This window comes from Amblyomma mixtum, chromosome 10 (genome assembly GCF_055824585.1).
Source record: "Amblyomma mixtum isolate Tamu chromosome 10, ASM5582458v1, whole genome shotgun sequence".
In the NCBI taxonomy this organism is placed as follows: domain Eukaryota; kingdom Metazoa; phylum Arthropoda; class Arachnida; order Ixodida; family Ixodidae; genus Amblyomma; species Amblyomma mixtum.
In genome coordinates, this window is record NC_143021.1 from 122,150,577 (window position 1) to 122,164,536 (window position 13,960).

The 13,960-nt window shown below is 43.3% G+C and overlaps 1 protein-coding gene across 1 annotated transcript; it reads right to left on the reverse strand.

The window, feature by feature from the left end:
• Positions 1-217: 217 nt before the first annotated feature.
• Positions 218-11,440, reverse strand: LOC149326818 (transmembrane protease serine 4-like). Its single transcript, XM_089564683.1, has 4 exons — positions 11,435-11,440; positions 9,826-9,940; positions 6,735-6,883; positions 218-421 (listed from the first exon to the last, which is right to left on the reverse strand). The coding sequence occupies exons 1-4, from the start codon at positions 11,438-11,440 to the stop codon at positions 218-220; spliced, it is 474 nt and encodes a 157-aa protein (XP_089420809.1).
• Positions 11,441-13,960: the final 2,520 nt, after the last annotated feature.

The window sequence follows — 13,960 nt, forward strand, 5'->3', positions numbered from 1 at the left end:
AAGATTCGTGGGATGTACAAACTGCACAGGCTACATAAGAACTAGTATTATAGCATTTATTTGCAATTTGTGTGAACATTTTCAAGCATGAAGAACTAATTTCGAGTATTCAATATTAGCACGATGTGGAGCAGATGATGAACATCGCGAAAAATTTCTCGCGAATAAACTGTACACAGGAAGAAACAGCATCAGTTCGCAGGGATTCAAATAAGACTCATTTTTCTTTGGAATGCAGCGGGAGCTTTTGCCAGCCCTTGGGAGACTGCAAAACTTTTTTGATCCAGCTCAGGTATCCAGTCACGCGAGTGAACCCGCTGGGGCGGCCCGAACTCCCGCAGCCAAATGTGAAGGACACAATGCCGACTTGCACAGACGATCCGTCTGGTCTCCAAACAGTCAATGGTCCTCCAGAGTCACCCTGCAAAGCAGTGGGGTGAACAAAGCACCGCACAGGAAAAATTTACTCTTGTGTTGCAAAACGCACAAAATATAAATTAATTCATGGCCAACGAGCGCAAAAAAAAGATGAAGACCTGCTGAGGAGTAGATATCACGACACAAGCGCTCATTGGCAACTGAACGTTTATTCGAAAAAAAAAGCATTATATTGATACATGCATTCGAAGAGACCGAAGTAATGCATGCAGTAGAAGAGGAAGAAGCTAGTTGGCTCTCACGCGCGCGCTCGGGCCGCTGAGGGACTGCCGCAGTTTTGTCGTCTCAGCTCCGGTGTTCTATTTCGCGTTGCACGCTACAATATGCACAAAAAGGCGAAGATTAAAAGAAAAGAAGAAATTAAAATTCAAAGGAGGTGCACGAGGGATCCTAAACGCGAATGGGTTGCCCGTGCAAAAAAAAAAAAAACCAGAAGGAAAGCAGTCAACATCGGCACAAAAAAAGCAATGATGAAAAATCAATTGTCATGAAGGAAAACAATTTTATTGCGTGCTAGGGCGACTGAAGGGCTGCTCATGCCTGTGTCAATTGATTTTGCTATGTAATCCGCTTCCTTTTACGCGCACGTCAGTTGTTTATGGTGTCTAAAAAGAACAGCGATGTTCCGAAATACTGGCGCGCATCGCTTACCTATTTCTAGTCGATCATGTTGCAGGCAGTGGACTGCCAGGTTAGAGTGGTCTTGGCTAAAAGAATTTTTAGTCTCCATAAGCGTAATTTTTAGACAGCGGCCGGTATGGCCGATGTAAATATGGCAGCAGGTCATCGGAATTTTGTAGATTATTTATATCATTCAACATATTTCTTAACATGCCTGGGGCCACATAGTTTACTGACAGAACGGGGTGTATCGCCAGCCCGTTTTTCAACGGCCGCACACGGACGGGAGAGCTTGGTTGGGGCGAAGAAAACGACGTCAACGTCCACCTACTTTTTCCAGGAAATTTGAAGTTCTGTGAATGTACGGGATTACAGCAGCCTTTCTTCTTTCACGCTGCTGCCTATTGCTAGCTGCGTAGGACCTGATAAAACTTGCAACCCTCTCGCATAGACTTGAGAAGGCCGCTTAAATGCTCTCAGCATAGCTACCTGTGCATGTGAAGGTTTTTGAGCATTTTGCAGGCATTATTTTACGAGGGCATATCTTGGCCACCCTGTCAGCAGATTCAGCAGCGAATTAATCCTGAGATGCAACATTTTATATTCCTACTTTGTTTTATACCTTGTTTTATAAAAAGATTTATTATTTTCCTGCAAATATAAAACAGTCTGCCTTTTCCCCGTTTTCAGGACAAAAAATTGGCGGCATGATGAAACTTACTCGAGAGCGGTCTACACTGGAATGCAACTAACGCCATCACTCGTTTAATACATGCCTTCTTCTCTGTGGTGCAAGAACAGAGGTCATGTACGAACAAGGAGTGGTCTGTATGAGGTGCACAAGAAATCATCGGGTGATTTTTGAACACGGTGCGTCGGCAGTGGTGCGTCGGACAGCGAAGCGCCGCGGGTGTCAGCCCAGCGTTGTGTGTGTGCACGTGCGAATGGTGTGTACGAGGCGGGCACGAGGAGCGGAGAGCTGACATGTCAGTAAACCCAGGTGTTAATGAAGGCAGCACAACGCCGGTCGGGTGATTCAAGCGTGGGGGTGGAAGCCATCGGACGTTGGGTCCGTGGTGCCGGGGCCTCTCTTGGATCACCGTCGCAAGCCTCCTGCGTCCCATTCAAGCTTGGAGGTGGCAGCCGATGGATTGAGGGTCCGTGCTGCCGAGGTTTTCTTGAATAGCCGGCATAAGCCTACGGCGTCTTAGAACGCCGTCGACGGGACTTTGCTACGCTTTTCATGCTGCTGCTCCCATGTTTTTGGGGCGGCTGACTGGAGTTCAGCGGCATCTTCCTGTGTTCCTCTCCGCTCCTTACCACCTGGCTCTCTTGCGCCGCTTCGTTCGACGCAACGCCAGCGACGCGGCGCAGTTCATGAACCCGGTTCATCAACCCTTCGGCAGGTGGGGACGCGTTACCGATTCGCGAGTCTGCTGGTTTGTGCTTGCTTGCAGTTGTATTCAGAGCAGGTGATGTAACGACCTTCACTATGGATCAGCTTCCGCATCACATACTTTCACTCTTTTGGGAATGAAAAACAGTTTCCAACACTAGTGCACCTTATATAAAGCTTGATTTAGCTGACCTTGGTAAGTCACAGAGTCGTCGTTTCTACAGTCTAAACAGCAATACACACATATGGGAGTAAAAACGAATGAAGCTGTCCTGTGGCGCACTCCTTTTTTTTAAAGGGTGTGTGCTAGAGGATAACTGCACTCACTTTTTACTCCTTTCTGTTATAGTGTAGGAGCTGACTTTTTCTCGGTTTTTAAAAATTAGCGGAATGGGTACCAAATGTTCATATCTTCCTCTGCAAAAGAGCTCTGCGCAGAAGCTTGAATTGTATTCATCGCATTAGTTTCCTGACATCAACACAGACTTTTTGAGCCGCGTATTTTTCAACAGTAACATTTTGACTACTCTTTCCTACTTCGTGAGCTCACTGTAATGGCCAATTTTCTACTTTTTTGAGCACGGTTAGGAATGCCGGATGAAATGTGAGAACCAGAAATTCCTGCCGGTCGACTGATAGCGTCGGAAGTTGTCCCGTATACGTGGTTTCTTTGTGTTACCACTTGCCTATCGCAGGACCTAAGAAAAGTACCCTGTGAACTATCCCTTTGTAATAGAGCATTTACATTTGAACAACATTACGTCTCCGGAACCAAATTCGGTCTTTCCAGATATCAGTTTTGTGAATGCAGCAGCAGTGTCTCTAAAATATAAAATCAAACTTTGTAGCCGCAGGAAAAATTAATAGTGGAAATTATGTGAAAATAAAGACAACGGCTGCGGGCAGAAAAAGTGCGAACCGATGAGCGGCAGCTGACACTGACGCAAACGTGTTGAATAAGAGTAGCAATAAATAGTAATTTGCCAGATTAGAAGAACTGAATGTTTTCTAATTTGGTGAATTCCCAATAAAAAATTTATTTATTTGTTTATTTAACAATACGGTCAACCCTCGTGTGAGGGCCTTTACAGAGTGGGTATGAAAACTTCCTAGAAAAACAGCATTATTCACAAGCAATGGGTACATCACCACGAAACGATAGATTCAGTAAAGCCTCAAATGGCACTTTCAAGCAGATGGTTATTCAGCGATCGTTCAAGTTCATGCAGATCACTGTTTCACAACACTCATTGGCGAGTCATTCCACATTTCAATTGCATGTGGGAATAAGGAATGTTTGAAAGTTTCACTACGGGCGTTGTACGGCTGAATAATTCCGACTATGATTTGTTCTACAACTCCGTTTGCCTGGTGCTTGTATGTATGTTTCCTTCTGAATATTTGTCTGTCCCTGGAGCATCTGGAACAATAGCTTCAGCCGATATATTCGTCTACGTGTTTCTAATAAATACAGAATACTGGAAGAGAGCATATCTGCAGCTGAGTCGGTCCTTCGACATCGGCAGCAAATAAAGCGTACTGCATACATCTGAACTCTTTCTAATTGTTTCTTTAAATAATTTTGTTCAGGACTCCATACTAATGACACATACTCAAGGACTGGCCTCACGAAAGCTTTATATGCAATTAGTCTTACATCCCATGTAGCATGCTGCAACTTTTTTCTCAGAAATCATAACCTCTGCTATACTTTAGAGCATACCTCTTCTATATGTGTGCCCCAATTTAAGTTTTCTGTTACTGTCATTCCTAGATACTTAAACTGAGTTACATTCAACAAACATTTGTCACCAAGGGCATATGGGAACGAGAGAAAAGACTTTTTCGTTTTAATGTGAGTGTACGTTGATTTCGAATAATTTATTTTCATGTTCCATTTTTTGTGCCATTCGCTTAACACCTGTAAAGAGTCGTTAATTCTAAGCCGGTCGTCCATGTTTTTAACGATAGAATAAGTTAACCAGACATCTGCGAATAGCTTTAGTGGTACATTTTATTCCATGAGAGCAGAGATATCCTTAATATTGTTACGAAGAAGACGACGCTGGCAGAGGCGCGGAACGGAGCGCTCGCGCTAGGCCAGCGGCCATTAAATCTCTTATCAATCGTTCACCACGCTTCATTCTTCGGCTGGCCGCCACGTTACATTTGATGTGAGGTGCTGGGGTCCTTTCATCGCCAACACCAAAAATAACAACGGCCCAAGAACAGAACCCTGCGCAACTCCTGAAAGCACTGCTAGTGAGCTGGACATATGACGATCCATTTTGACCCTGTGGGTACGATCTGTTAAGTACACTTTAATCCATTTTACAATATTCATATTAATTCCAGCTCTTTAGAGTTTGAAAAGTAATTTATTGTGCGGCACTTTATCAAATGTTTTGGCAAAATCTACAGCGATTACGCCAGTCTGCTGCTTCCCATCAGTCGTCATTGCCAAATCATAGATTGTCTCTACAAGTTGTGTACTGGTGGAAATTTATGTTTCCAGTAGCAGATAAAAATTTTCAAACACTCAACTACAGCGTGTTGAATTCGTCGCAGTGCATCTTCGTTGCTCCGGCTCAAAAGAGATGTTGGAAACAACAGCGCGGAAAATTTCATTCCGTCCAACTATAATTTTTTAGATTGAGGAATAAGAAGGCCCATTTTGAGCTCAATTTGCAATTGTACATCTTTTTTACACAAAAGCAAGCACATCATTTTGCTCGGTGTCGTGTCAATCTTGCTAAATTCAAGTAACGATATTCAAAGTTACTAGTCAGGGTTTATGGGGTTTGAGGTCTTTAAGCGACTCAGGCTACCACGGACGACGTTATGAAGGGCTCCAGAAATTTTGACCACATGGGATTCTTTAAAGCTCACTGACATCGCACAGTACACGGGCGTCTAGAATTTCGCCTCCATTGAAATTCGACAACCGCGTCTTTCGGGTCAGTTGCCGAGCGCCATAACCACTGAGTCGCCAAGGCGGGTCCAAAGTTAATGTCTCCTAATGTTTAAAAAAAAGATATCAGCTACCGAGCAAAGGAGATCTGTAAGCAATTCAGTTTGTTGTTTAAAGCGCACCTCTTAGGCGCCCGCTGCTGCATTCCGCTTAGTCGTCGGCGTAACCGGTTGTCCAAGTAACGCAGCGCAATGCCACTTGGAAGGAGGCTGCCGCGGCTAGATCCCGGAGAGTGGCTGGCAGCCTAACACACCACCTGCCAGTGGTAGCATGTGGCGTGTGAGAGCTGTGCTGAAAATCTCGCGTACCGAACTACCGTAAAGTGTGTCAAGTTTTTATATTTGGCAGAAGAATGGTAGTCTGGGCGAGTTGGCACTGATTCATAATTTTTGCAACAGGGCTACACAACGAGGACAATGAGCAAAGAGTGACACAAAGACGGCGCTCAACTTACAACTCTGTTTTATTGGAAAAAAACACGCATCTTTTTATACAATCCAGGAATCTACGAACATACGCACCGTCATTAAAAGCGTCAAACCGAAACGTGCCTATCACAAATAAAATCACCATAAATCAAGGTGCGTTCCCCGAGGCATTATCCACTATGCAGCAGGCTCATTTCCTTACCTGTTATAGTTACAGATGAAGCACTGACACACCCATTTTTCTTTCTAAGATACAGAGGTGTTTTAGGGGCACACGGACATGCGTACTAACGAACTGGCTGAGGCATTCCACATCATTAGAAAGAAAAATGCGTGGGTCAGTGCTTCATCTGTAGCTATAACAGGTATGGAAATGAGCCTGCTGCATAGTGGATAATGCCTCGGGGAATGCACCTTGATTTGTGGTGATTTTATATGTCTTAGGCACGTTTGGGTGTGAGGATTTTAATGACGCGGTGTATGTTCGTATATTCCTGGATTGTACAAAAAGATGCGTGTTTTTTCCAATAAAACAGAGTTGTAAGTTGAGCGCCGTCTTTGTGTCACTCTTTGCTCGTTGTCCTCGTTGTGTAGCGCTGTTGCAAAAATTAAGAATTTATATTTGGCTTTGATTTGCTGTCCTTTAAGAGCTCTAGATTAAAGAACTTTTTATCAGCGCCAAGATAGCTATGGATTGAATAAAAGACGACATTAGTGAAAACATTTATTACATTGCGAACACCAAGTTTATCATTTAAGTGAAACAAATGCATGTTGTTTAGTGGCGAAGGAAAAGAGGAAATGGAAACTTTACATTTATTCCGGAATTTTCTTTATGAAACACGCTTAATGTTTCCAAATTTTAATATAGTGTTCTTACCAGGCAGATGTCTTTGCTCGGAGTGTGGGTACATATCAGCTTGGAGCTACTGATATTAGATGCAGCGGTGTGGTAGAGCTCGCACTTGCACTTCCAGTCTGGGAGCACCTTCAGAACCACATAAAGCAAGTCTGTCGAAGCATTTCCCTCTGTAAGTAGGAATTCCAGCGAATATTGGCGTCAGATACTTGCGCAGCGTCTCTATAGAAGGTGTTTCCGCTATTTGTGGGCATATAACGTGCTGTTTCATTATAAAATATGCTACACCTAGATATTAAGCCTCCAGGAAGACGTCAGCTATCGGCTCAAGAAGCTTTCGAAGCGGAAGATTTTTTTTCTATTACAAGAACGGTTAGCTGTTTTTTAATTTCTACACTGCCTAACATACCAGCCTAAACCCCTGTGTTCATGCCGTGTTCGAGATTTTCTTTGAAGGCCTAGCTACTGATATGAACTGAGATAACGACTTATTTTGAAACGTTGCTTCTTTGTAGGTATGGCGTATCGAGGGACATTCCACAAGGTAGCCGCTGTTACCATTCCATTGGGTTCATTGCATATCATAAGAAAAAACTGTTCACCGGGTGCCGTTAATAATATGCCATTTGTAATATATGATCCGGGTAGCGTAATTACCAACCATCTGCAGTAGAGGCAGTGACGGCAGCGCCTCCATCGGGAGCGAGCAGACACTGCGCCACCGATCATGTTAAGATAATCGTGAGGGCCTTCGCTGTCGGGTCTTTTGGACCAGTGGAAAAGTGCCCGCATCTAGACGCTTAATTATTTGCTTCGGTTTACAATCTTTTTTTTTTTTTCGTGCGATTATCTTATTTAGTTCATTCGTATTTCTTCATTGGCGTCACAGCAAACTCCTGTTTTCCTCGTAAAGTACTTTTTACGGTGTGCGGTATTCTTTCGTAAATTTGTGTGCTGCTTTGAGTGCAGAGTCACGGGAAAAGTTCGTCTGGCGAAAATTGTGGGTGTACGTGATATAGTTAGTAACTACGGTGTGAAGGAACGTGCTTTTAAATTTTCGCACAGATTCTCTGCGCACAAAAGCCGTCTCCTGGAACGCCATGTGAATCCTTGGTACAGTGGGTCCTGTCTCCAGATAACTTTTTAATTCCAGAAACCTTTATTAAACTTCACTTCTCTAGCTCACCATTTATTGAAGTATGCCTGTGTTTAGTCAGTCAGTTTAACCGAGATTGTATACAACGAGTTCAGTACATAAGTTTCGGCCCTGCTCGGTTCTCGGCCCTGCTAAACACCGTTATTTCTGAGGAACAAACATAAAAACCATCTGCCTCTTACGTTCCCGGCTAAAGTTTAGTGAATCCTCAGACTCTAGACGCCAAAAATTGGACCTAACGTGTCTTTCGAATCTTCTCTACGGGATACTGATGCGCACACCATGTAGGCAACGGCAAATTGTATTTCCCGCAATAGCTAATAACGACATCCATGCCTTTCCATTTGACTCAAGACAACATCAAAGACACAATGGCCCTCATTCTGAAAGCTTACAATGCATATTCACATTATCTCGAATATTTTCTGCTCACTATAGGCCTTTTGTTGAAACTTCGGCCTATTCTGTAAGCTACTTGAAACTAAAAACAGCGCTAAATTCTACAAAAACCACACAGAAAGATGGACAGGACGTTCGATTTTCTGTGTGGTTTTTGTAGAATTTAGCGCTGTTTTGACTTTCCTGACCACAATGTCACACCAACTAGAACAGCGAAATGTACTGTAAGCTGCGTTTGCGCATTTCTTCAGACACCAAGCAAGAAACCGGTACTCAGCTTCCTCGAACCCGACGGCCAGAAAAATTCCATCATGGCAGTTATTTCCATAAAGTTAGCTTTAAGCCTTGATCGATACCCTTCCTTGCTATCTTGTATTATATGCCATCTTATTCCATTAGATTTTTTGATTAAATATGCTTAAAGATGCTTTAAATCTGTTTATGTATACTTTTGGCGACCTTTTGAAATTGTTCTCATATTCATTTCTTGTATATCTTTTGTTGTATGCTACCTTCACTCTTATATTCCGAAGTTCCGTGTTGCGCTTGGTTTAAATCTGCTATGTATCCAATTCGCCCCTGCTCTGCTGCATTACTGATCACTTTTGTTAGAACTTCCGGAAATAGTATCTTGATATACATGCTAACTTAGTATGACTACATTATTGTGCTGAATTTCGAATTAATAAATATTGTGTTGCTGTCTGTATTTCATGTATGCTGTATATATTCGTCCATCCCCCCCCCCCCAACATGTTTTGTATTTGTTTCATTTGGTTTATTTATTATTATTCTTCTTGAAACTTGGGAAAAAAACCACCTAGGCGCAAATGATTTCACGACACAAAAAGAGACGAGGAGACAACGGACAGGCGCCTGTCCGTTGTCTCCTCGTCCCTTTTTGTGTCGTGAAATCATTTTGCGCCTTGCTGGGTTTTTTTTCCCAAGTGTCAAGATGAATAACCAACTAGCCCGTCAACATGCCTGACTGATTATTATTCTATTATCAGCAAAGCCGACAGGTTGTTCTCGAGCCTTTTCATCGATTGATTGAACGATTATTACTAACTACCATTGCTGTAAACCACGCTGCGGATAACAAAGGTGATGTTGAGTACCTTTAAGCCACTGTCATGCGGCATTTTCTTCTTTCATCCCAACATGTGCGCCCGTACGTTGTTTGAAACAAATGCGGTCATTGAGCTAGGTTACACGGAAGACGCATACCAATTTTTCGGCGTCGCATAAATGAGTGCTACTCTCCGAAGAAAACTGTGACGGGTTCATTGGGTTAAAGGAGCTAAACTGGGAATGTCAAATGCACGTAGCGATCTCGGTCCCCACAGCTTTTCGAAGATTACACTGCCGCTCGTGGAGAGGGAGAGAGTCTCGTGAGTCTTATGTCCTACTGAGAATAAAAAATATACGGTTGCCCAAAAGTGACTTTTGCGATGCAGCATTATGTAAACGTATTTTGTTTTTCTCTGCCCTCCAGTGACCTTTGCAACGGCCACCGGCTCGAGTGTTTAAATCGCATCACAGTCACTTGTTTCTTACTCGGGTCGGTGTATCCCCATCCGGCTGCAAGCACCGGCCGCCCAGCAAGGGATCTCGTCTTCGTTGGCAAGCAGATGGGTCTCACTAGTTGGTCAAAATGTAGCGGCTCTGCAAGCTTCAGAGATGTTGGCAATTAGAATAAGCATAGCCTTCACAAGTAAAACTATAGTACCGACACAGGAACGAAATGAACATACGATTGCGTTCGAGCTGTCCGTACGGAGAGCAGATTGAGTATTTTTCGTGTGTCCACTGTAAGGCACAACTCAGCAGAAACCTCCTCGTGTATTTGCTTTCTTTGTGAACCCTCGCTCTTCGCTACAGTAGTGCGCGTAATTCTTTGAAGACCAGTTTGTACAGCGAGCTTTCTGACACTAGTTGCGTGTACTACGAAGTTGTTCCCGCCGCCCCCATGATGTAACTGCGGGGAGCAGAATGAAAACTACGTGGCACCTCGCAAAAAAACTGCAGTTAGGAAAGTTTCAGTAACTTTCTCAGATCCAGAGGTCACTGTAATCTCCAAAAAATACTGCCTTTTAAGATACACAGTCGGCCAACTTTTTAAAAGTATCCCGCGACAGTCGACCGGCCGGCTATTCAGGGCCTTATGTCGCCACGAAGCGGCGATATCGACGAGAATAAGCGCGTGCGCCCCAAGACTCGCCGCCGCACGAGTATCGCTTGCTGGGCTCTTCCAACATGTGCGACACAACCCCTGCGAAGAAAAATTTGGTTGCGCGTTTCATGGCTCAGCAGAGATAACGAGTATGCAGCTTGGTTCAATTCAGCAAACCTTTAGTTCTCTCGTCATGAATAGTTCAGCTTCAGTAGACACATTATGGTCAGCGTTTGAAAGAATTATTCAGCACTGCTTATCAGCATATATTCCCACAAAGGTCAAGCCGGTACATAAGAAAAACCCTTGGATAACAAGAAAAATTATACAATTAAAGCGCAAGACTGCAAGACATAGGAAACTGAGGAATAAACTGCCGCTACCTGTCTACACTGATAAATTACGCGAAAAGTCTCATGCACTAAAGGCAGCTATAAAAAAGGCTAAAGATGAGTACATGAACGTCACCCTAAGTAATTTTATCAAAGTATCTCCTTCCAAGTTTTGGCGGTACCTGGATTCGAATTCACCTAGGACAGTAATCCACCACCCGCCGAGGCTATCGCGAAGGCTACAGACTTCAATGATTACTTTATATCAGTATTTACGCATGACCTCGAATATCTTCCGAGTAACTCAGCAAAAATAGATGATTTGATCATAAATGAATCGGGCATTCTTTCCCTCTTACTGGAAATAGATCCAAAAAAATCCGGTGGTCCCGACAACATACCAAATGCATTTCTTAAGCGTTACGCGGAATGGATGTCAAAGTTCTTCCTGATTATTTTTGAAAAGTCACTGCAAACAGGCGAAATCCCGGAGAAATGGAAAATTGCCAAGGTCATTCCTATACATAAATCGGGCGACATTACCAACGCATCCAATTATCGACCAATCTCGCTTACTTGTACAGCATTCAAAATCCTCGAACATGTAATTCTTAAACATATCCTATCTTTTCTAGAAAAAAATAACATAATTGGGCCTAACCAGCATGGCTTTAGAAAAGGTTTATCTACGACTACTCAATTAATAGAGACAATTCACGACCTAGCGTTTAAAATAGACAAATGTGGCCAAACAGACATGATATTCTTAGACTTCTCGAAAGCGTTCGATCGGGTCTCCTACCCTAAGCTCCTCCAAAAACTTTTCCATTATCTCGGTGACAATAACATTACCAAATGGCTGAAAGGCTACCTAACAGGCCGGCGCCAATATGTACATTTTAAAGGGCACTCTTCAGATTGCGGCGATGTGATGTTTGGCGTGCCACAACGCTCCGTTCTGGCCCCTGTCCTCTTTCTTCTTTTATCAACGACCTGCATAATAGCACTAACGTAACAGTAAGAATGTTTGCAGACGACTCCATCATTTACAAAGAAATAACCTGCCATGCAGACCAAGCAATTATAAATAGTGCCCTTGAAAGCATAGCACAATGGTGTGAAACGTGGCAGATGACGATTAATGTAGAAAAAACGGTTTGCATGACAGTAACAAATAAGAGAGCGGCAATAAATTTCCCTTATTTTCTACAAGGACAGATGTTAAGTAAAGTGGAAGAATATAAATATTTAGGAGTAGTTATTTCCTCGGATCTTAAATGGAACAAGCAGGTAGCCTATATTACTAATAAAGCACTGGCAGCTCTCTACTCGATTAAACGCTCGCTTAAATCCGCATCAGTCGACACTAAGCTCTTAGCATACACTTCACTTGTTCCCTCTATAATGGACTACGGAATAATATGTTGGCTCCCCTTCCGCAAACAATACATAGAAAGATTAGAGCGCGTACAACGAAAAGCGGTCAGATTTATTTTTAACAAATATCGCCGTCATGACTCCCCTACACAGCTCTTAAGACAAGCCGACCTTCCCACTGTACATAACCGAGCCAGACTACTGCGCCTCAAGTTTCTTTTGCTTCTGCTTAATGGCGGTATGAAAATCGATACGAGTAAGTACTTAATAAAGTCAAACACGCGCATCACCAGAACAAAACACCAAAAGCACTTAACCGAGTACAGATTTCACAACGATATATTCAGGTACTCTTTCTTCCCACAAGCAATCCGTGAGTGGAATAGTCTGCCTTGCGATGCTGTCAACTGCGCATCACTCAAAGATTTCATCGCCAACATATCACGCTTTGTTTTGCAATAACGACTACGATGCTGGTGCGCTGTACTCTTGCACTATTTTTTCCTTGCTGACGATGACATCCCGACTTTCTTATCTCACTCTCGCTTATTATTTTTTTTAACCTTATTGCTCGTTTCTCATGACAGTATCATTCTTCAGCAGCTATTGTTTCATTTATTGCTCCCTAAAAACTTGTCTGCATTTTTGTTACTGTGTTTTTTTTTCTTTTCTTGTTTAGTTTTTTTTCTTTACCGTGCCGAAGTCCTCAAATATGCTACTTGCTCTTGTTTTGCTATTTTCTTTTACCTTTTGTATATTGCATATTGCCTTGGACTACGATCGCTTTTGTGTTTACACTTACTTGACCTGTGTTATTTTAGTGTATGTGATGTCCCACTCCTGCGACGGCCTCAATGTGAGGCTAGCAGTATGTTCAAATAAAAAAATAAAACAAAATAAGCCAGTGAAAAGCGATATATACACAATAAAAAAGGAGTTACCATGTTAGGCGCGTATGCAACACATTTTACGGGAAGATGAAAGCTTGCTACATTCATGGCTTCTCCTCGCACAGCTGCTAATTACTTCTAGTTGATGTTCACATGACAAAGTTGTCATCGCCCACGAGCGATGGACCACGCAGAGGCAAGGGTGGTGTCGCACATGTTGGGCGGGGAATTTAGGGTGCACGCACTTATTCCCGTCAATATTGCCGCTCCGCACCGCGATAAGGCGCTGATTAGACTGCCGGTCAACGCTCGCGCGATAATATTAAGGTGAAAGCCTTAAATGGTTCATACTCCCGTCAGTCCGTACGGCGTTACATCTAGACCCTGGGGTGACTCATCGACGATGACGGTTGTCCACCGAGATATGCGAGACAGTTACTGCGAAATTTCATTTCCTAAAATACAATATACATTTTCTTCATTACGGCCCCCCCCCCTTTGTTCTTTCACTCTCACTTCCTCCCTTCCTCTACGGTGCGATTCGGATGTTCACCGAGATGACAGAGAATTACTGCGCCATTTCCTATCGTGCCGAGCGGGTGCTGGCGTTCCGAGGACTCCCTGGCAGCGCTACAACACGCTGTCGGGTTCCACTCCTAAAGGCGAAGCTTATGCGTCATTAATTAGCAGTTAATTAGAATTAAATCATTAATCAGTACTTACCCATTAATTAGTGATTCGTCATTACTTCGTAATTATACATTAATTATATGCGACGTCCTCCAGTAGTGAAGTCACCAGTGCCACAGAGGCAGTCAAAGTGGTGCGGAAAAAGCTTTCGCAATTTGGACAGTCAAAGTGCCCCCTGGATTTTTGAAAAAAGTGGTCGACTGTACGTCACGGAGCGAGTGGGATGAATA